General features: G+C 35.8%; 2 protein-coding genes across 2 annotated transcripts in view; one reads left to right on the top strand and one right to left on the bottom strand.

Annotated features, from left to right (window-relative positions):
* The window catches only part of LOC113501636 (protein halfway), a 36,646-nt gene extending 22,702 nt beyond the window's left edge, over positions 1 to 13,944 (top strand). Inside the window, exons 2-10 of the mRNA XM_026882808.1 lie at positions 7,679 to 7,780; positions 8,087 to 8,267; positions 10,724 to 10,849; positions 11,351 to 11,551; positions 11,755 to 11,924; positions 12,209 to 12,403; positions 12,732 to 12,890; positions 13,110 to 13,214; positions 13,431 to 13,944. Of these exons, the coding sequence (XP_026738609.1) occupies positions 7,679 to 7,780; positions 8,087 to 8,267; positions 10,724 to 10,849; positions 11,351 to 11,551; positions 11,755 to 11,924; positions 12,209 to 12,403; positions 12,732 to 12,890; positions 13,110 to 13,214; positions 13,431 to 13,706 (1,515 nt within the window). The 3' untranslated portion in view covers positions 13,707 to 13,944. The remainder of the gene's footprint in view (positions 1 to 7,678; positions 7,781 to 8,086; positions 8,268 to 10,723; positions 10,850 to 11,350; positions 11,552 to 11,754; positions 11,925 to 12,208; positions 12,404 to 12,731; positions 12,891 to 13,109; positions 13,215 to 13,430) is intronic.
* A 2,055-nt stretch (positions 13,945 to 15,999) lies between these two features.
* On the bottom strand, positions 16,000 to 21,570 carry LOC113501635 (probable ATP-dependent RNA helicase DDX52). The gene is made up of 12 exons (XM_026882807.1): positions 21,393 to 21,570; positions 20,763 to 20,999; positions 20,000 to 20,185; positions 19,390 to 19,642; positions 19,019 to 19,091; positions 18,498 to 18,710; positions 18,131 to 18,243; positions 17,857 to 17,957; positions 17,340 to 17,485; positions 16,903 to 16,983; positions 16,439 to 16,585; positions 16,000 to 16,229 (listed from the first exon to the last, which is right to left on the bottom strand). Exons 1-12 carry the CDS (start codon positions 21,468 to 21,470, stop codon positions 16,022 to 16,024), a joined length of 1,836 nt encoding a protein of 611 aa, XP_026738608.1. The 5' UTR covers positions 21,471 to 21,570; the 3' UTR covers positions 16,000 to 16,021.
* Between the last annotated feature and the right edge of the window lie 256 nt (positions 21,571 to 21,826).

The raw sequence follows: 21,826 nt of genomic DNA, 5'->3' as shown, positions 1-21,826 counted from the left end.
GTAATTGTATTGCTGCGCCCTAACAAGGTATCATGTATGTACCTTTAAGTTTTATAACATCTGTATCTACTCATGATTGCAATAAATATTTGAAGTTTGAATCAAACTTGCACCTCGTGCAACAAGTCCGTAAGTCCACCATGACACAAATGAACACAAGTAAATAATTCCATCAATAGTTAATCAATACCTATGCTTCTTTACGACCATGTAAATTCAATGTTCATACATTATCTGTAATTTGTAACCACCTGTCTTCTCCCAGGGACTAACTGCGTCTGTTCAATACATCTCCATACAAACAATGCCATACATTATAATGCATGAGTTGTAGCTTGTAGTTATAGTTAAACAATCTGGGATTCCTCCCAAGGCTTATTTATGGTTGTGTGATGGATAGAATGACATATGGGTGCGGGATTAGGGTATTTTCGAAAGGTTTTAATAAATACTTTAATAGTTTAATGTAATACCTACCTAACTTACCTAAAGAAGAATTATGGATTTGTAAAGTACAGCATCTCACTTTAACAGCTTCTTGTACCACATTTCGTGATTACAAAATTATTTTTAGAACTCAAAGTACCTACTAGCTCGACTTCTATGGTAACTTTACTCTATAAACTTGCTTTTCATGTCAATATAGATTGGACGACTTAGTCGTGATTTCGCCCACATTGACATTTCAATGTGAAACATGTCATGCAATCTTACAGACGTAGCTAGTAGCTGTGTCGACATCCTTTAGCATTTTTAAGGATTATTCAAACTTACTTCAACTCTTACTAACAATAGTAAAGTTTTTATTAGTGTCTCTTCGTGTTATGTTGAATCGATAACGTGTGTGCACGACTTGGGAAACAACCTGCGTTTTTTTTTATATTTTAATCTTGACCGTAACGAAACTACTCATAACTATTGAACTTGTACTAGTAGAAATTATAGAATTATTTAAATTAAATTAATTGAATTATTCATTGAAAGTTCACTATTTTTCTTCTGATCGTAAAATTATATAAGTTGTACCTATTCATTTTCTGAATACTCACTCTATGAGTCTTTGATATGCTATTCCGGAAATCCATATCAAAAATCAAAACTACTAACTAGATTTTTTGATGAAAATATAGTGGATGACATACCTGGCCATCAAAACATACAAAACATGCAGGTATATATATATGTATACACAATGAATGTGCCATAAAAACCGATGCTTGCATAAACGTGGTCTATTTATAAGCAAGGCGTGGTAAAGAACTGAGGTGCATGCCTTCGGTAAAGACCATAAAACGTATAGACGCGACACCTGGTCAATAATGTGTTTACATACAGGTTACCTTTAGTTGGCTTGGGGGTTTCAGTCTGAAAGCTAGGCTGGACGCATTCTCTTTCCTGTTGCTACAAGAAAAGCAGGGTTTCTATGAAACTGTTGAGTGTTTGTAGTCGTACAAAATTCTTAATGTTTTTTTGGACCCGGATTTTTTTAGTGTCGAAATATTTTTTTGCTGGTCTTTGCTTATATTATCTGACTAAAGACTCGCTAGCTTAACAAGTGAATAAATATTTAAGAAACATTACGGTAACTCTTGCAGTACCCTAAATGGCTAAATACAACATGCAGTTTCTGTCGGTAAGTTCATTGTTCACATCTATGACATTGTGAAGTCTATGGCAGTACAAGATTGTCGATAATTGTGTGCACATGTTACATACCTACTGTATATTGAAGCCGGTGTTACTACTCGCCGTATTTGTTACTATAATATTATGTATGACATTTGTATGGTAATTTTTACCGACAGGGATGAGATAATTCTCATATCTGTATGATATTTAAGTAATTTATCGCTTTACTTAAATTAGTATATCAATAATTGCTAAACCAGAAGGAAAATATTTGCAAGTTTCTTACACATAGTCCTTTTGATTATTTTTTTCTGTATTATCAGCCTGGTTTTAATGTAATGGGTTCTGAAGTTTAATGTGGTCCCTAATTTTTTTAAAAGGTAGTTATATTAGGCCTTTTAATTCCAGTAAATTATCAGACTATTACAAAATTAGTCCAATCTATGTGAACTTACTTAGAGCATTACGATAAGCAAAACTCTGCCGCTGTTAATGTAAAGTAAATACGTTTTTATTGTTTTTCATATTCGTGTCCAATCAAACTCTTGGCCTCAGAACGTACACTTTAACCTCATCGAATCGATTAAATTATTTCTGGTAAAATTAACTTCACATTGACGTCATTTCCTATAGTTATTTATTTTCACTGGTTTACCTTATCTTTGACCTACTGTTTCGACTTCCGTATTAAACTTTTAAGTGGTTTACTGACTAATATTTCGTATATTATAAGATAATGTCAAATTATTAATACATTCACAAAAAAATATTGTTTTAAAAAGTTTCATATTTTATTTTGATATCTTACTGTCACGTTGTTTCTTTTATATTGAATTTAGTGCTAGGCATAGCCTCGCACTTATCAAACATGGGAAACAGTTCAGGTTTAATTTAAAAAACAACGGCGTTCCGTTCCCGAGGATTTTTGGAATTAACATCCTACTAGTTCTACTAATATTATAAACGCAAAAGTTGTATGTATACTGTATATGTATGTATATATATGTTGTATAAAACTGAATGGATTTAGACTAAATTGTGTACCCAGATAGTTTACAACCAGGATTAATACATAGGATTGTGTTTATGTTCCCTAGGATCAAAATCAAAATCAAAATTCATTTATTCAAATTAGGCTACTAAGTAGCACTTTTTGAAGGTCAGGTTACATTGGACAGCACCCAGTTTCGCCCACCCATCACCGCTTCCTAAGTGCTTTTGCCGTGAGAGAAGAAACTGTTGAAAAAAATCATTTTGGATCTGTTGCGGGCAGGCCCGCGGGCAATAGATACGAACGTAATAAGTAAAGTAAGAATTAAAATCCACATTCGACGTCAATGATATTATGATAAAACGCTAGATAAAACGAGAAAATAAATTACTTAATTGTACGTAATAATTCCGCACCAGAAAACGTGTCAGATCTAAATCTTTATATAATGAACTTCTTTACTTCTGCTTGATAAGAGCTATAAATAGCTCAACTATCTTATTTATAGAGGACAATGAGTATATACTCAAGTGATACTCGAATAAATATTATCTCACTTGCTTTTGCATTTGGTTTCGCTCATATTCCTCTTCCCCAATATTACTTTAAGATGTGGTGTATCCTCTAGCCGAGTGGTTTAAGTCACCTCACCAAACTCAATGCGCGTCAAGTCGCGGGCTCCATCCCCGCGTGGGGCATTTTTGTGATCCACGAATGTTTCTTCTGAGTCTGGGTGTCTTTGTGCACGTGATTTATATGATTTTGAAACCCCCTGCTACCAAAGGATTAAATTTCTTAGTGCGGAAACTATTTTTTTAAAGTAACAAAAGAAAAATCTCATTTCTCGCGCGTCTTACGTCTTAAGTCTTACTCTGTGTTTATACGTAAATACAGAATTACCTATGACTTAAAGTTTCTCATTCATACAGCGTCTTAACAGAGCACTTGTAGTCATAATAAAGGCTGTGACGTAATATTTTCAATGTTTATTTATATCTAAGTCACCTGAAGATAAGATATAGACTGACAAGCACAAGCTTCACGTCTCAAGTTGATCCCAACGGATTATGATGATGTGAGGAGCGTTCAGGTTGACAGACACTTGAGAGGTTACTAAATACTCTAACCGAGGCTACTGTACAATAGTCTAGTAGATAACTGTAGATTTGAACATTTCTACAATCGTAAATGTCAATAAATAATGCTCATAGAAATGATCATAGAATCAGATGGTCTTGCAGTTCTGTGCATGCATTTATACGCATAAGGTCGCACCCAACGCAGGCAAAGTACCAATGTAATGTTCTTTTAAGTTATTTGTTCTTTCTTGATTATTCTAAGACACTTCTGATAAAACGGTGGAGGAAAAAATCGCGAGGAAACCTGCATTCCAAATATTCGAATCTGAAATCACCAACCCGCAGTGAGGGATAATGATTTTAGGTAGGGTAGATCGGTAACAGAATGCTGGGCAAAACTTGACTGCAAAACCTAAGTAGCAATGCATACAGCTTTCCCTTCAAAGCAGTAGAATGAATGCGAGTGTCAAGAGACAGAGAATGGGCATAAACGGAGGAAAGCCTATGCCGTGCAGTGAGTTATCCAAGAATTATGATGAAGCCGATACACGTGACAATTCCACTAGCTTAAATGTATGAACGGTGTGAACTCTCAGTCGCGTGATTAGCCGACATAACATTTGATTGATTTAGATGCACTATATCATTTCCAACGATTAGAAATGTAAATAATACCATAATGAAGTAGACAATTGATGAGCTTTAGAAAAGGTTTTTGAGTTAACGTTGAAACAAAGAAACGAGCAAGAATAATGTACTTTCGACTTCGCATACAAAATTTTCATCAATTAATGTTAATTATGTATAGCATTCCTAAATTGCTATTATTGAGAAACCAACTTTAAAAGGAGGAGGTTCTCATTTCGTCCATATTTTTCATGTTTGTTATCTTAGAACTTCGGACTGGATGAATTGATTTTATTTATTCTTTTTTCATTTAACATTACGTCAGTCAAATAATTTTTATTTCATCCCATGGAAAAATCATCAACTTTTTCTCGATATTTTTTATTTTCACCCGGTTGTACAGACGTACAACATCTTGCTACTTTTCCATTACACTTTTCAGACTGAAACTACTCATACTCTACTACATAATTAAGCTAATCATGTAAATTAACAATAAGACCACTCCCAAGGCCCTATACACTAATCTTGTGAGTGTAACAAAAGTCAGTCTAAATTAAATAACTATGGAAACTAAACTTGTCTAAACTTGTCCAATGTATCCATCTCTGGAAAAAACATGAGTCAAGTCAGTGCTGGTCTTATGAGGAAGCTGGCTATTGGATAATTGGAGCAGCGCCGGCGCATGCGGGACGACGCTGTAATGATCTCATAATGCTGGAGATGACAATTATATCCGTTGGTTACTGACTAGGAGGTTAATTCTACGTCTTTTGTACAAAACTATCTTCAAAACAGTTCTTATATCATTGTGGGGACGTAGTGATGTAAGGTTTCTTTGAGATTGACTTGGAAAATGACAGATGGGAAGCCATGTTCCAATTATCTTGAACTTGTGTTTAAATTCTCTTCTTGTATTTTTATGTAGTATTTATGTAAGGAAAGTCGTTTGTTTTAGTCTTGGGGCTTGTATTAGCTTGTGTGTTTTTAGTTCTTCCTTATCTATTATATTGACTAGGGTCCTGAGAAAATTTATTAGTTATCGTTTAGAAAAACTGGTAGCGACACCTCCCTAAATGAACTATTGATTGATAATTGATTCTTCAGATCCTATTTTTTGTGCTATACAACAGCACTTTTGTGTGTCTCTACTGCAAGTTGACAATCGCTAAAAATAATTCACAGTGCTTATAGTCTTTATATTTCTTGTAAAATTGTAAGTTTTCAATTATGAGTTACATTGTATGACTGCAGTGTAGGAAGAGATTACAGAAATAGCTTCTGATAATTTAATGGCCGGTCATAACTATTAAATTTGCAGATGTTGTTATACATTACCAAATGATGGTGGATTGGCAACCATAAGGTAGTTAATCTCTGCCATATGGTACATTAATGTAAGGGCGTCTACGTTAGGCAAATATTTAGTAGATCTTGAATATCAAAATACGTTTTTTAACTGCTGTACATAAGAACATGTTTAAATACGGAATTATCATCAACCATTAACACGTGTTTGTTTATAGGACATTTTTTTTTTGTGTAGCGGAATGGAGTGTCCTACTTCTACTGACCAGAACCCACCCATTTTCCTTCCGCGGAACAGTAAACTTTTCGGACAATCCCGTTACATACTGCTGCAAATCATGGTCATTAGAATAGTTACATTTTACAAGTTTGAATGTTAACATTCCTTTTTTTACACACAAAGTAGCAATCACCCTTAAAAACACTATTGGAGCTATGCGGTAACTTTCAAATCACCTATACAAACCAGAGGGCTGCCACGCGTCCTGTCTGACTGTACAGACTGACTGTTTGTATTACTTAAAGAGTTGGCTGTAGGTCCCCAAGAAAGTAAATAGTTTCATTGATTGATCCCATTCAACCCAACCAATCACTCTGCACGAAAAGGTACGTTTCACAATGCCTAACGAAGCCAAACGTGTCTGTTTACAAATCTATACAAAATTACATACTAACAGATGCAAACCCACCTTCATATAATGTGTATAATTACAAGTTTATTAATAGACTGTTATGAACATCTTCGTCTATTTATTACCGCATTTAAATAATGAAGGAAAACAAGAAGTTACTCCATTGAAAACAACGTGACACGCTAGTGCCAATATCTTGCGCGTATTTCTATAAACAATAGACATTTATTTATAGGTCTAACAAGTTATAGGACAATAGTCGTTAATTAAAGTACATTACCCAAGATATTTTCAATGGGTTTAAGGTATCGACTTCTATTGAATTACTTTTTATGTTAAGATAGATTGTTTGTAAGTGTTTTTGAGTTATCGAATTGTCTTATGACTGAAACGTATCTATTAGAGTAGATTTGAAACACATTTAACAACGTAGTACTTAGTATATCCCTACTAATATTATAAATGCAAAAGTAACTGTGTCTGTCTGTCTGTTACGTTTTCACGTCTAAACCACTGAACTGATTTTAATGAAATTTGGTACAGAGATAGAGTTGACATTCAGAAAGAACATAATATAGTTTTTATCTAGGGTTTTAGAAGATTTCCGACCTCGACGCGGGCGAAGCCGCGGGCGAAAAGCTAGTAATATATAATTGATACATATTTGTCTGTCTTGCTGATTTGCATTACTGATATCTGGTGACAATACGGTTGTGTCTTGTTCTTGAAGTCTTCTCCTGTAAGACAAAATTGGGAAAATAAAATAAGTGCTTAACTTGATACCTTAAAATTTCCAGTATTTTTTCTGTTCCATTAATAAAATACAGAATCTGATTCACAGAAAATAGTTACATAAGCAGATGTTAACCACATCCTTACCTATTAATACAGGTTACACACATTTATGTATAATTATTTTAATGCCACAGAACGAATAGTTATTTAAATAATTAGCCTGCTGTTGTCACATTATTTCATAGGAGTTATTAGAATTCTTATCATGGAAAACTACGTTCTGCACGAAGTACACATTTTATGGTTCATATTTCACACTTTGATTTTCCATAAGGCACCTTAAAGAAATACTTCAGTTATATAAATAAATGTAATAATGAAGGTAGTCATTTTTTCTTTTCTTATGATGTTAAGCGGAGTTAATAGGCATTTTTTAAGTTACTTATAAATAAGTTATCTACGTGGTAAAGCAATTATCTAATTAAATATTAGATAATTGCTTTAAATAAAACTTCTTAGGGCTATTTAAAAAGTGGATTACCGTGTGATCCTATTCACTATGTAAATAGTGAAATTTTGAAAAAAAATACATTCTAACAGCTTAACATTCTTGTATATATATTATGTTACCACGCTTTTAATTATTTTACATTAATATACGTACGTGTGTGTTGCAGATAACAGCATGGGTCCTGACGGTGTACTTACTGCTGCACGTGCCGCACATAGAGATGAGGGTGGACGACTTCGAGCAACAGGCGCAGGCGCAGGCCAGAGAGGTAACTACTATTTCAAGTTCATGAGTACAATTTAAACAATTGCGGTCATATCATACAGTCAGCAAGTGAACTTGTTTGGGGTGATGTTTCATATTATAATGTTTGAGTGTCTGTCTGACTGTCTCAGTCTTAATAAAAGTACAAAATGTCATGTAGCAGGTAAGTAGTTGTACGTAAAAAAATTCCATCTCAGACGAGAACTAATATGTAGCGGTCCATGAGACCATTGAGAATTTCTTACCCCCTCATCCAAACGTTCAAAATTTTCTTCGTAAATTTTTGTTTCATAACCCTGATCTGTTCCAGCAACCACCAGCATCAACGGAAACCCCAGTTGAGGAGAAGGTGGAGCTGAACATGGGCAAGTGTTTCCACTTGCCGCGCTCCAAGTGCCCCGCGGAACCCAACTGCACGAAGGTCGGCAGCATGGCCGTGTTCTGCTGCGACCTGGACAGCGCCAGGCTCAAGGAGGCACTGGCTTCATCCAGTAAGACATAACATAATTACTAAGATTTTTGAGAAAAATAAAAATGCTTGTTTTATTTAAGATGAGATACATAACTGATTTCGATTAGTAAATATATTCTATGCTAGCTGCTGATCGCTTTGCCCTCCTAGACGTAATTTGTTAGGATGTTTGGTGTCCAAGGTGTCAGTTAATTCTATATCAAAATTAATCTAAATCAGTCTAGCCGTTTGCGTGTCAAGGGACAAACAACAAACGAACAAACACACTCAAATATTTTTATTATTTGTGTGATCTTCGAACATTATACTTATACTGTCTAATAAATTAAGGACCCAAGATCCTTCGTACTATCAACAATACCTATTTGCGTGACAATAAGTTTCAAGATATTGATTGGCAAGTTTTTTAAACTTTTTACAATGTTTTTCTGTTTCATTTTTAAGTGGTTCTATTCAATGAAAATAAATATGCATGTTTCTTAAATATTACAAGTGAAAACCATCCCATTCAATGATAATTACAATAGCAAGTAATGAAGTAATTAAAATAATTATTCCGTGAGCTATTAACGGAGTATTAATGGGTATACATGGAAAAACACTCCATTGGGTTTCACTATCGTTTAAAAAAAACGTATTGGCTAGCTGGTTATAGTAATAAAACTTAAGAATTGTCTGTTTGTATTGGCAGATGTAAAAGTTACCGATAAAATTACGAACTTAGTGCTGTTAGAGAATAATCGTACAAACAATATTTATAAGTAGATTCGAGTAGATTTTGACATGGTACATACTTACTTACTTCGTTGGCTCAGCAACCTAAATTATGTCTTGGCCTCTGATATGAGAGATCGCCCCTTCACCCGATCCTTGGCCCCTTCTAGCCAGTCATTATCAGTGGTACATACAGCACAATCTAATCAAAAAGTCTTACAAGTTAAAAAATATGCCTCAAGCTTGCACTGAGAGGACACAGTTAGGTTAGCTAAACGGCGGAAGATCGGTAGTTATAACGCAACTTGGGGAGGCCTAGGTCCAACAGTATACCGCAGTTAGGCTGAGTTTTGTAAATCTGGCTATGGTATTCTATCAATATCATAGTAGGTATAGGTACATTAGTTGACCCTTCAACCAATTAATAGCGTTATAAAGTAAATATTAGTTTAAATAAAGCTAATATTGTGTACTAAGTTACTTATTGTTCATTAAAACATTGGCAAATATAATTATTACACTACAAAATGTTAAAAGTAAATAAATTTGTAAATATTGTCTCGTTTTAAATGGAATTAACATTTATTTACGTGGTTAATTAACGCTGTAGTTAGATGTTTCAATATAAAGACTGTTTAGTTATATATTTATCTTAGTGTTAAAGGTTATCTGGAGTTTATGTAGTTATCTCATTCGCGGTAATACGTTCACACATAATCGTCTTTGGTCAGTTTTCTATAGAAATATGTCTGTATTTATGGTTAAATTAAAAAGGATTTCCAATGGCTATACGAATAGCGCAGTTGTTAAGGTCAGCACGCTTAGCCCTACGTGTTGCGGGTTCGATAACTGCGTATGACAAGAGTTTGTTGAATGTTTGATCTTGAGATCTAGAGCAGGTGCCAGTTTTTATAAACGACAACACCTGTCTTTTGACTCCCACATTAAATACTTGTGTGTTTAATCCTTGTGTCGTGGTGGGTCTCGCAGACATTCAATTCACATGCACAAAGACACAAATACAGCTGTAATAACATCTTATAACCTTAGTCAAAAATGAGAAACATCTTATTTTATAAGATTGCTAAGGATCTTGTAATTTGATTTATTTGTAGTACGGCAGACAGACTTGCATGCAACTCATGTATTGATTCACAACAAATTGAGTGGTAATTAAGTCATTACGTATGCAAAATTATGTAAATACTATACTTAGGAGTCAAGGGTGAATCTAGCTGTATTATAACGCTAATTATCTAGGATAAGTTAGTTATAAGTAGGTAGACTTTGTCAGTCACACTTAATTACGTTTTTGTTGTCTTTTTTCTTAAAGAAGACGAGCAAAAGAATTTCATTAATATTTTTTTGCCAAAAAGTAATTCCCATGGAAAACCATGAAACTTCATAGGTTTCTTTAAAAAATGAGCCTATGAACCGATGAACCTACAAATATTATTTTATTTATTTTTGAGTACTACAAGGTCGAAGCCAATGCCTTTAAAAAGTTGTGGATATCACGTTACAAATTCACCTTTAACGAGAATTAGCAAATTACATGTCCGAGAGAAATATGAGTATGATGTTAAGGATCTGCAATAACGAAGATCAAATAGAACTTCATCTTCTTCAATAATTCCATTTTCTTTATCCTGTTTTTGTGAATGGGAAGGTCCACATTTAAGGTCCAATGTAATATTTACGATCATGATTCAGCATCATCAGTGGCCATCAGCGCAAACCTGATCAAGATTATTTTTCCAGTAACACAGAACACGACGTACCTGCACGTGCTGAACGCGAGCATCGACGAGCTGGACGTGTCGCAGGCCATTTTCCGGAGACTGTCTTCCATGGCGTTCACCGATGGCAACATTGACAAGATTGTCGGTAAGGAGTGATACGAAAACAAACTGTAATGTTTAGAGAATAGAGTACATTTTGCATTAGATTTAGATAATTTTATGGTTATGAGTTTAAGTATGTGGTAGTTTGCATGTTCTACATTCAAAGGAAAGAGTAATTCCCCCTTGGTTTGGGCCGCCAAGTTTCCCAGGCCTCAGGATGTCTAATTTTCTTCAGCTAAAATGAAGTATAATACTGAGTGAAATTTTAATTTGTATGTTTATATTTTTGTGCTTCACCCAGAGGAAATAAACGAGACAATTTTGGAAGACAGTAAGTGATTATGTTATTATAGAATCAGTTTCTACGTAACCCCACCTAAGTACTTATTCATTTGGACGACTTTTGAGGGGTAAAAAGTACGGCGAAGCATTTGAGAATAACATCGTTTTACTTGAGTGGAAACTTTTCTCAATTATTTATTTATTCCTCGTAAATAAGGACAACAACGACAAATTTATGAAATTGCAATAAATTATCTTCCAGGTCGTTTCCCCAAGTATTCCACGGTGGCCTGTCTAAACATCTCAAACAACAACCTGACCTCCGCCAAGCTGCAGCCGCCCATCCAGCGGCCGTACGCCTATCTCTTCAACCTGAGCATCCTGGACGCTTCGGCCAACAATCTCACCGAGTTCCCTCTCAGCCTCGTGCATAGCAACAGGAAGATTTCTGTTGATCTGTCCGGTAAGAATTTAATTGACGTTTTTTTAAAGGCCTAGGCCAATCTTGGTAGGAGATGTATAAAAGTTCCCTTTTTTGAAACAAATTTTGTCAATCATTTCTTTAATCCTGCAAAAATGGAAGCGGAAATGTCTTTCTGGTAATTCAACTCAATTGCTATTCAAATTAAACATTTTCAATCAATTCCTTTCTTTTGACATGTTCAGGAAACAAATACCTGCCGTGCAAGCACTTCCAGAAAGCAATGGAGACGAACAACAGTTCTCTGGTGACCTTCATCAACTACAAGACGACGTACTGCGCGCTCGATATCAGCTTCAACTGGTTCAAAGATGTGCGGATCGTGCAGATCGATCATCTCAGGGTGCAGAAAGAGGTAAGGAAACTGGAACTAAGAAAAAGTTAAACGCCTCAACTTTTGAAATAGCGAGGGTTTGTGGGGTACTGAGCAAAATTAGTTAGAAACGCAGCTGTTTTTTATAGGATTACATTTTACTGCGACGTTAAAAAGAGGTGTGTTATATTACATGATATTATGATCAGATTTTTTGATACAAAATTACGTTGGTCCCTTTAGAGAAAAATGCATTTTATTCTCTCTGCCTGAGGTTCAAAACCGATCTTGATAACCGCTTAAGCCTACCATTTGTAATCTTGCAGTTAAACGCGAGCTGCCGCAACATAAAGCCGGCGAACATCAACTGCACGTGCATCCCGGAGCGGCTGGAGTTCCCGGGCGGCGAGGTCACCAACATGTCCGTGTCCGTGTCCGTGGACTGCACGCAGCGGAACCTCACCGTCATGCCCACCGACCTGCCCATGAACACTGTCAAGCTGAATGTCTCGCTCAACAATGTGAGTAGAAGTCATATTAGTTTCTACAGTCATTGTCTATCTCCTTCCTCCAGACGATTTTCGAATCGTTGTACGTCTCCTCGTGGTCAACCAATCAGTTGTTATCAGGATTGAGTTGTTATCAGGAGACACATCAACCATACCTTATTTGGTATTAAATTCATTGGAAATCCTTCAATTACTATGACTGACAACAAAAAAATAACTGCCAAGCATAAAATTTGAGATGAGTTGAATATTTTGAATTTCCATTATCAGTCAAGTTACAGGGTCAAGACTTTGTTATTCAGCTTTATTGTCAGTTTTTTTTAAATTCTCCCATTTCCAGATCACATCTCTCCAGCCGGTGGCTGACGACGCGTCGTACGAGCACCTGCGCCAGCTGATCGTGGACCACAACGACATCGTCAACATTCTGGAGCTGGAGGGCACCAAGTTCATCGACAACTTCATGCTCTTCTCCATAGCTTATAACAAACTGAAGACTGTGAGTGTCAACTTCCTTTGGAGTCTTTCACTGTCAGATAGATGTATTGACTGCCTATGGTTAGCTGTTTCTTGATATAACATCGCTATATTGACACTGAGAGCTGCCTTGAGCGTTCAATCTTGACCAAATTTATCGATCTCTCATCGAAAACACAACTCTCATACAATAATATGTAAGGCTTCTTAAAAGTGTAATGAGATATGTCATACATTTCAGATCCACACGTACGTGCTGTCAAATCGTTTCGACACGACGGGCCCCGAGCTGTCGATAGCCGGCAACCACATACATTGCGACTGTAATACCGAGAAAATGCTAAAGGTAAAAACAAGAGCCTCTATTATTTCCATGAAAGAAGAATCGGTAACATAAATCATTACCATCCGTCTAGCCTCTTCATAACTACTTTGGCATCGGGCATCTGGAATCAGTGTCTTACGTGAATGCTTACCTTATCTCCCCCAAGAAGAAACCCTCTGGAATATTTCAGGCTCAACATATGGTAATAAACCTAAAAATTTAATTTTCTGATTCCAGCCGTGGCTTCTAGAAAACTTCAAAAACATACCCGACTTCAAGATGCTGGAGTGCGATGACAACAATAAGGTGGTGGACCTTCTTGAGTGGAAGGTCTGTCACACGCCTCGCGACTGGACTGACTACATCTACTACATCATAGGGTTAGAGGTCCTCATACTGGTGCTGCTGATCAGCAAGGTGTCGTACGACTACTGGGTGTTCAAGACCGCCGGCTACTTGCCCTGGCCCGCGAACAAGATGCCCCGGTTGCCGTGTGATTGGCTGTGCGAGTAGTGTGAGGCTAGTGAGAGAACATATGAACCAAAGTATTACGTGGTGTGCATACGGCTAACGTTTTGAGAACTCTCTTGGTGTCTGCTTCCAGTCTTGATTGAACCAGGTATCGTATTTCACATGGAGCGACACTACGTGGCAATTTATTTGGAATTGCGAAGGCCCAGAATAAGTAAAATAAAAGGATGAATGGGTTATCATCGTTCTTTGTCTTGATTAGCTCATAGTCTGTGGAAAATTAATGCCCTACAGCCTTAAGAGAAAGAGAGGCAGCATAAGATTTTACAGCAGCTGCTTGTGCAACCGTATTTTGCCATAACTACCCTTAGGTTAAATGGTAAATCTGTTCACACCATAAAGTGTGTGGTGACAAGGATAATTAGTGTTGTGGCCTTTTATATTTAGGGGAGGGTACTTTTGCGTGGCCAGTACCAAAAAACTTTCGGTGCAGTAGTTGGTGGTGTGTTGGTGTTTTGTATGCTATGACTGCCTTGAAATGTTATATATTTTATTTTGGTTATATTAAAATAGGATAATTTAAAAAAAATCTTAAAAGATTTTGGTTAATGTTTTTGTTGCCATATAGAAAAAGTACTGAAAATATTAACTACTATCCACAAAGACATGTAAATAAAATGAGTTAATTAATATTTAAGTAATCAGAAATATTTTTATAAAAGTCGTACATTTATTTAGTTTTTACACTTTATGATTATTTTTGTTAATAAACAATTTACTTTGGAGATCTCTGTAAAACAGCGCTGTCGCTTTGTATATTTTGTACTCTACTTTATGTACATTCTGAATGTTTACGTTAAGTTATAAATAGGTATATACCTAGTATGTAGTTCTTTTATATTTTTTCTTCCTTGCCACTGTGTAGAATCTCGCCAGTCTCGAGTTCCTTTTGAAATAATGGTTTGTTAACTTTGCTTTCATTAACCTAATACTTCACTTCCTAATGCTATTATTAAAAGCTGGATTCATATTTTTGTGTGATGTGAGCGGGTTATTATCTAACATGCAAAGATAATAGTTTTGTTGATTGAAAGATATTAACACAGACGTTTAGACCTCTATAACGCTCGATCATCGCCTTTGCTAGTCTGTTATACTTGATACCTAAGTCTTGTCCCCACACTTCTCAATAATGAACCATTATTTCGAATTCAAATATTTTCTTGTAAATACGTATAAATAGGAATAATAAATTAAATAATGTATTCTATAAAACTAAATAAGTGATTGCCTTAAAATTACAAATATATGTTTAGATAAATGTAACTTTATAGGAATCATATAATCGACAGAAAAAGTAGGTGGCAAGTTACTAACAATCTTAAGGGATATTTTATTTCAATTTGAACTTTAAAATCAGATGAGTAAAGCTTGTTTTAAATACCACTGGCATAAATTGGAAGCTTTTGCTTAAACGGTAAAATCAATCTAAAAAGGCTGTATATCAATGACTAGATAATTAGAATAGACACGCCATGTTGCTTCAACCAAAATTGTTGTCTTTATTATTGTGTAATGTGCTTGCCATCCAACGGCCATTTAGAGGCTTATCTTACTAATAAGGACCAATTTTTGCTAAATATACGAGGCTTGTTGTATTTTGAAAATCAGTGCCATATTTGTAGATTGGCTGAAAAATTATATTGGATTTGAATTTGTAAGACCTTGTTGAGATTATGTGATTTGTTTTGATAAACTTACTGATTACCGGTTTCCACACCTATTTTGATATAATATCGGCCATTTTTTCTAGCGAATAGGAAGTGAACACATTCCATCTAAATTCTCACTCTCTTCTACTTTCTATTAAAAAATGCTGTTCTTAGTAAATTGCTGTCTGAACAAGGTGTTACAATATTTCAGAGTTACTATCGTATTTATTTAAGCGAAATATAAAAAGAACATATTTTTGTACAATGACTACACTGTGAAGACTGTATATTTTGTATAAAAACAATATTACAGATGTTACGTAATTGTATTTACTGAAGTTTTATTCAGCAACTTTCCTAAGATGCGGTCTCAAAGTCTTTGTTTTACCCCTCAAACATTTTGTATATAGGTTTATTCCAAGTCTACAAAACATAATTTCGTTATTTATTATTAGAACAATATGAGAATTACTAATTATTAACACGCCATAATAAATATTTAAGATAAACTAACGTAATTCATTTAAAAATACGTCAGTATCAATGTAGAATATAATTTTTATGAACAATTTAGTGACCATGGAGAAAAATGAATCATTATGACATACAAATAAAACAAAATCTTTACTTAAACAAATCTATATTCTAGTTTCCAGCTTTCTTGTTCTTATTTCCTAGAGCCTTCTTTTTTCTCTTCTTAACTTTGTTTCCCTTCTCCGTTACTTCTTTTTTATGCTTGTTCTGCGTGTTTCCATTCACTATTTTTCTTTGTTTATTATTTTTACTATTCTTTATCGAGTCTGTAGGTTTACTCTTATCAGCGATTACTGCGTTGGCTGCGTCTAATTTTCTTCTGTAATTAAAATTATAACATTGTTTTAATATTAAATAATACTAATTGAAAAAAAAAAACAAGAAAATACGATGTTTCAGTACGGAAATACAGGATTTTTAAATAAAAAAAGTTCACAGTTCCTTGGCTTTTCATACAGGTGAGCCCTATAGATTTTGGTGTTACCAAGAGGAAATAAAAAATCAGGGTTGCCAGCAAAAATAACTTACTTATCAGGCCTCTTTTCCAATATAGTAGATATTTTGTCCCTGCTGGGGGCTTTCTTCATGAGTTTCTTGCGCTTATTCGGGTTCTGCTTTAATTGCAGCATGTACTCAGGGACTTCGCACCCGGACTGCTTAATTACTGATGCTATGCTGTAAATCGAATTTAAGATTAGTAGTCAAGAGTAAGTTTGTAAAAAGAGAAATCAGTAAAGTTATCAATCCAATATTGATTGATTGTGCTAGGTCTGCGTTATTTTTTACAAGAGCGGCAACGAGCATGTTTGGCATGGCATGTTAGGCCGGTGGCGGGATTGTCCCACAAAAAGGCCATTATTAAATAAATACCGAACAGAATAAATTTTAATTTAGGCCCACCACCGTGCAAGCTTGTGGCTTAGGATATCTGTTTGGGTCCGAAACTGGTCGTGCGATGGGTTTGTTTATCCGTAAGTACATTAAACTATTACCTCCTTAGGTTGCCAATATCATCTTGTGTAAAGAATGTTATCGCGCGACCTTTTTGTCCTGCGCGGCCGGCTCGCCCAACTCTGAAACACAATAATAATATACCTTTCGTCAAGTTACAGATCTATGCAAGTTCAGTTAGATTGCAGACTGCTTAATTGGAATACGCTTTAATGAGTTTTGTGTTAAATTAAAAATGTATTTCATTTAGGCAACAGACTCTAGTTGTGCCGTTCCAAAATGGCATTCTTATGGATAAGAACCCGCACAAAACCGACCAACCCGATTAAGCAGTCTTTTGAGATTTTATGATTCATTCAATTTTAACATGAAGCATTGACTGGATCCCAAAAAACCTCACGACCTATTCTACAAGTGAGTTGAAAATGGGAAAAAAACACTCTTAATCCTAAATCCAAAGTTGGTATAAATGACCCACCTATGAATATAAGCGATGGCGGACGGCGGGAAGTCGTAGTTGATGACGAGGTTGACGCCGCGGAAGTCGATACCCCGGCCCATCAGCTCCGTGCAGATCAGTACCCAGATGCGGCCCACACGGAAGCTGCGGACCACGTTGTCTCGCTGGAGATAAATGTGGGTATTGTAAATAGGCGGTATAAAGATTATTTTTATCTTCAGTCAGAACTGAATCCGAGGCCTAAGGAGAAGCATATCGGTCGGTAGCTTTATCTCCAAAGCTACCGAGGATAATGACCGCAAGTTCATTTTTGTCCAATTCACTGCGGCACAGGTCGCACATGGTAACGGCAACATTTACGTAAGCAATTTTAGTGGCACACGATTAATATCAAGTGAATGTAATGAATACTCGTCTCTGGGGTTAAATAAACTAAGTGAAACTGAGCGGAAAATATAATAGTAAATTAAAATAGTGGAGGCAAAAAAAAGGCATTATTTTGTGTTGAATTAATAAAATAAAATTTTAATCTTACCTGCATCTGTGTCCTGTCTGCATGTATGACGTCCACGTTAATACCGTCGTAAATCAATTCTTTGAATAATTGTTTCGCGCGGTCTTTGCTTTGCACGAACACTGTAGGTCAGACAATCACAAATAAAATATAAATGTGAAATATCTATCTGTTTGTCTGTGATGGTGCAATTTTCGACAGAAATAGCATAAACCTTAAGTAGACAGAATGTTTTTTGACATCTAGTTTGATAAAGCACTAGGTCACAGCTTTGTTAGATAAAACAATACAATACCTAAGACTGGGGGCTTCAATCCCTCCTGCACGAGTTGTCTGAAGGCGACCAGTTTGCCGTTTTCGTTGCCGCAGAATAACAGCTTTTGATCTACTAGATTTGTTGCTGCGTTCCTTTAATGTTAAACAGATAAAAGATAATAATATGAAAAAACCAAACTAAAAGTTCTATGGATACATAAATTTCTGAATCTGCTTGTCGGATTAAAAACAACTTTTGTATTAAAAGTCTTGGCCTTTTAGAATTGCAAGACTATTGTATCTATTCTATATATAGTATGTAAACTCTATGGAAAAAACTAGGGCCTTTGTCTAGCAGTGGTCAGAAAAGCCTAATATAAAGAGTGCCATCTAGTTTTGTAACCAACCTCTGTCCAACAGTAACATTGATGACGCCCCGCATGTGATGCCTGGCCCACTTGGCGACGGCGGGCGTGTGCGTGGCGCTGAGCATGGCGAGGCGGCGCGCCCGCCCGCCGCACGCCGCCAGCACCTGCTCCAGCTGCTGCCGGAAGTCTGACTGCTGGTCGGCTGAACCCTCGAATAACTTGTCTGCCTCGTCGATAACCAGCCAGCGTACCCTGGGGACAAGGTGCATTTCCAATAAAAAAAAACGACTCACGCTGTAAGGAATTTAATCCTTGTGTCGTGGGGTGTTTGACAAACTTACAAATCACCCAGACTCAGAACAAGCATTAGTGGTTCACACAAATGTTTGTCCTCCGCGGGGATCGAATCCGCGACACGTCGCGCATAGTTGGTTCGGTGTGGTGACCTATTATAAGTGAAATAGACATACATATTGAACGTGGAGTACAATCGCAATATAGTTAAGTCATTTTTTTATAAGCTATGAATGTAAAGGCAATGATCAACAAAATGAACTTACTTGTCTAGAGAAATGTTGACAGTATCTTGGTTGAGTAAGTAGCAGAGACGATTTGGTGTACTGACCACTATATCTGTAGACAAATAGAAAAAATGTAAGAATTACATTCACTTTTGATATGTGTGGCATTGTGACTGGCATTCATAAGTGATTACTGTTTCGCTAATAGTGAAAAGGAAACGAGATTTTTTTGTTTTTTTCGTTTCACAAACATTCATGTCACATGCACAAAGACACCCATGTGGGTCACACAAATCCTTGTCTTACGCAGGGCTCACACCCGCGACACGTCGCGCGCAATGGTTTTGGCGTGGTGACCTCAACCACTCGGCTACCCGTGCAGTCAAACATATCAATAATGAATAACATACCACTCTTCCTGATCGTGGCTTCTCTTTCTTTAACCTTCGATTCTTTAATATTCTTGACTACACTACACCGCAGTAATGTGGATGCACTCAATCGGAGAGCTTCGCGGTATATCTGATGGGCTAGCTCCCTTGTAGGGCAGAGGATGAGGGCTCGGGGCCCTCCCTGAGGGGGACCTAGGGAGTGTAGGATGGGAACGAGGAAAGCGGCTGTCTTTCCAGACCCGGTAGGTGCGCATGCGAGGATCTGACGGTCCTGAAGATAGAAATTTTATGCATATAGTATATGTCAGTGGCAAATTGTATATTATAAAAGAATTATCTGAACTTGTATATATTTGTCATTATGAATTGAAAATGCTAATGCAGTATTTGTTTTAAATTAGTTTAAGTGTAAAATGTGTAAATCTAAATAGTTTATATGTATACTTTTATAAAATGGCAAATAAAACAAAATAACAATTATTAAAATTATATTTAAACATTTGCAATGCTGTTGATACAATGCAAGTTCCTATCAAAATTAAAACTAATTTGTTATTTCACATGTATTGCTAATACTATGAGTTCTGTCACTACAACTACATTTTTAAAATGAAATATAGGCACTCACCTCCAACATACAAGGTATAGCCTGCCGCTGAACTGGAGTGGGCTCAGTATAACCACACTCCCTCACAGTGTCTACTAGGCCTTGGGACACATTATACCGACTCATCAACTCGGAGAAGTCTTGTAAAGCAGCTGGTACATGACGACCAACAGTTTTAATACCATGCTCGTTGCGGAAACGGTTTTGCTGAAAATATAATGAAATAAATTAAAGTTTTATGTATGTATACAAAAGTGTTTTTTAGACTTAACTGTAATGTCTTGGCATAGTTTAGTTTCTTAGTAGACATATATTTGTGTAATTTTCCAAAACAAAGTACTGTTTTGTTTTATTCATATTTTCAAAGTCTAATGTTAATATTTCATTGGTATGTTAAGCACATAATGATGACATATACTTTACAAATATATGTATGACAAATAAAAAAGTCTTCTAATAACAAAAAAGGCAATATTTTCTACACCTTTACTCAAACAGGATTGGGTTCATTTCAACTGACTAACTAATTTAAAAAAGAACTCTATGTCCGTAACTCCTGGGCACAAGTCTGTACCCTCTGAGTCCCATCAAACACAAAACGGCGACGAGGACGGCCTCGAATGAGATGGCGCGACGAACTGGATGCGTACCACAAACAGTGGATGGCAAAAGCAATAGACCGGACAGAGTGGAAGAACCTCAGGGAGGCCTTCCCTAAGATGACCCACTGACCCTTTGCCCTGCAGTGGGAAAGTAATGGCTGAAAAAAAAAAATGTCCGTTACCTCCTCCAATAAAAGTTTTTTCTTCAAATCCTCAGACTTTTCCTTCTTCTCTTTCTTCTTCTTCTTTCCCACTTTCACTCCATCTATCAGCTGCAAGTCATTGTCCTCTTGATCTGACTGACCCTCAGACTCTGAAGCTGTATGTTCCGATAAGCTCTGAGAGTCTTCTTCATTGTCGCTTATCTGTTCTTGTTTAATTTCTATTTCTTCTTTTTTGACTGGTTTAAGTAATGTGTTCTGAAATATAAATATTGTATTTTGTTTTGGTATAGCCTCTTTCGTATTGTAGACAATAGAAAATTGAATATTAATTTTATTATAGTTCAGTTTCCAACTAACAGAAGCAACTGGTTTTAAGCCTGCTAAACATTTGATAAATTTTTTTGCAGTATATTTTTTATTTCAATTCTTTAAACAGAAATCATTTATAAATGTAACACTCAAATAGTTTCGACCTCCTTGGACAATATTTTTGTTCCAACGTGGTCGCTTTATAACATAGATGAGTGTTGGCCTAGCATTAATAGGTAAGGTTTTAACCATATTATTAAATATACATGTAATTTAATCTCATATGCATGGTATAATACAATAAATTATGGTAAACTACAGGTTATGTTTGATACTTACATTGTTATTAACACCTAAAACACGGTGTTTAAAAGTTAAACCTTTAGTTAATTTCTTAAATATGTCGTATGCGTCCATTTTATTAACATTTATACTCTTTTATTCAACAAATAATACACAAAAACACACGTGCGAAACTGAAAACCGCAGCAATGATCTCTTGACATCTGCTGTCATGAAGTACATTGTCAAGATTGACAGTAAAATTTTTGGTTCGGATACACCACAGTTCACACATACCACACAGTTCCACAGTGTAAATAAAATACTGGTCTAGTATAATTAAAAATGCTACGTAGCTTGAACAATGATCAGTTATTGTGCAAAATATGTACACTAATACATACAATACCTTTCTGTCAACTTTTTATTATATTTTCATACATGTATAGATATAAAGTTGATGACATAGTAATGAAAGTGATGCGTGTATC

Source organism: Trichoplusia ni, chromosome 16, assembly GCF_003590095.1.
Source record: "Trichoplusia ni isolate ovarian cell line Hi5 chromosome 16, tn1, whole genome shotgun sequence".
In the NCBI taxonomy this organism is placed as follows: domain Eukaryota; kingdom Metazoa; phylum Arthropoda; class Insecta; order Lepidoptera; family Noctuidae; genus Trichoplusia; species Trichoplusia ni.
Note: the sequence above shows the minus strand (reverse complement) of the source record. Positions and strands in the feature narration are given on the sequence as shown.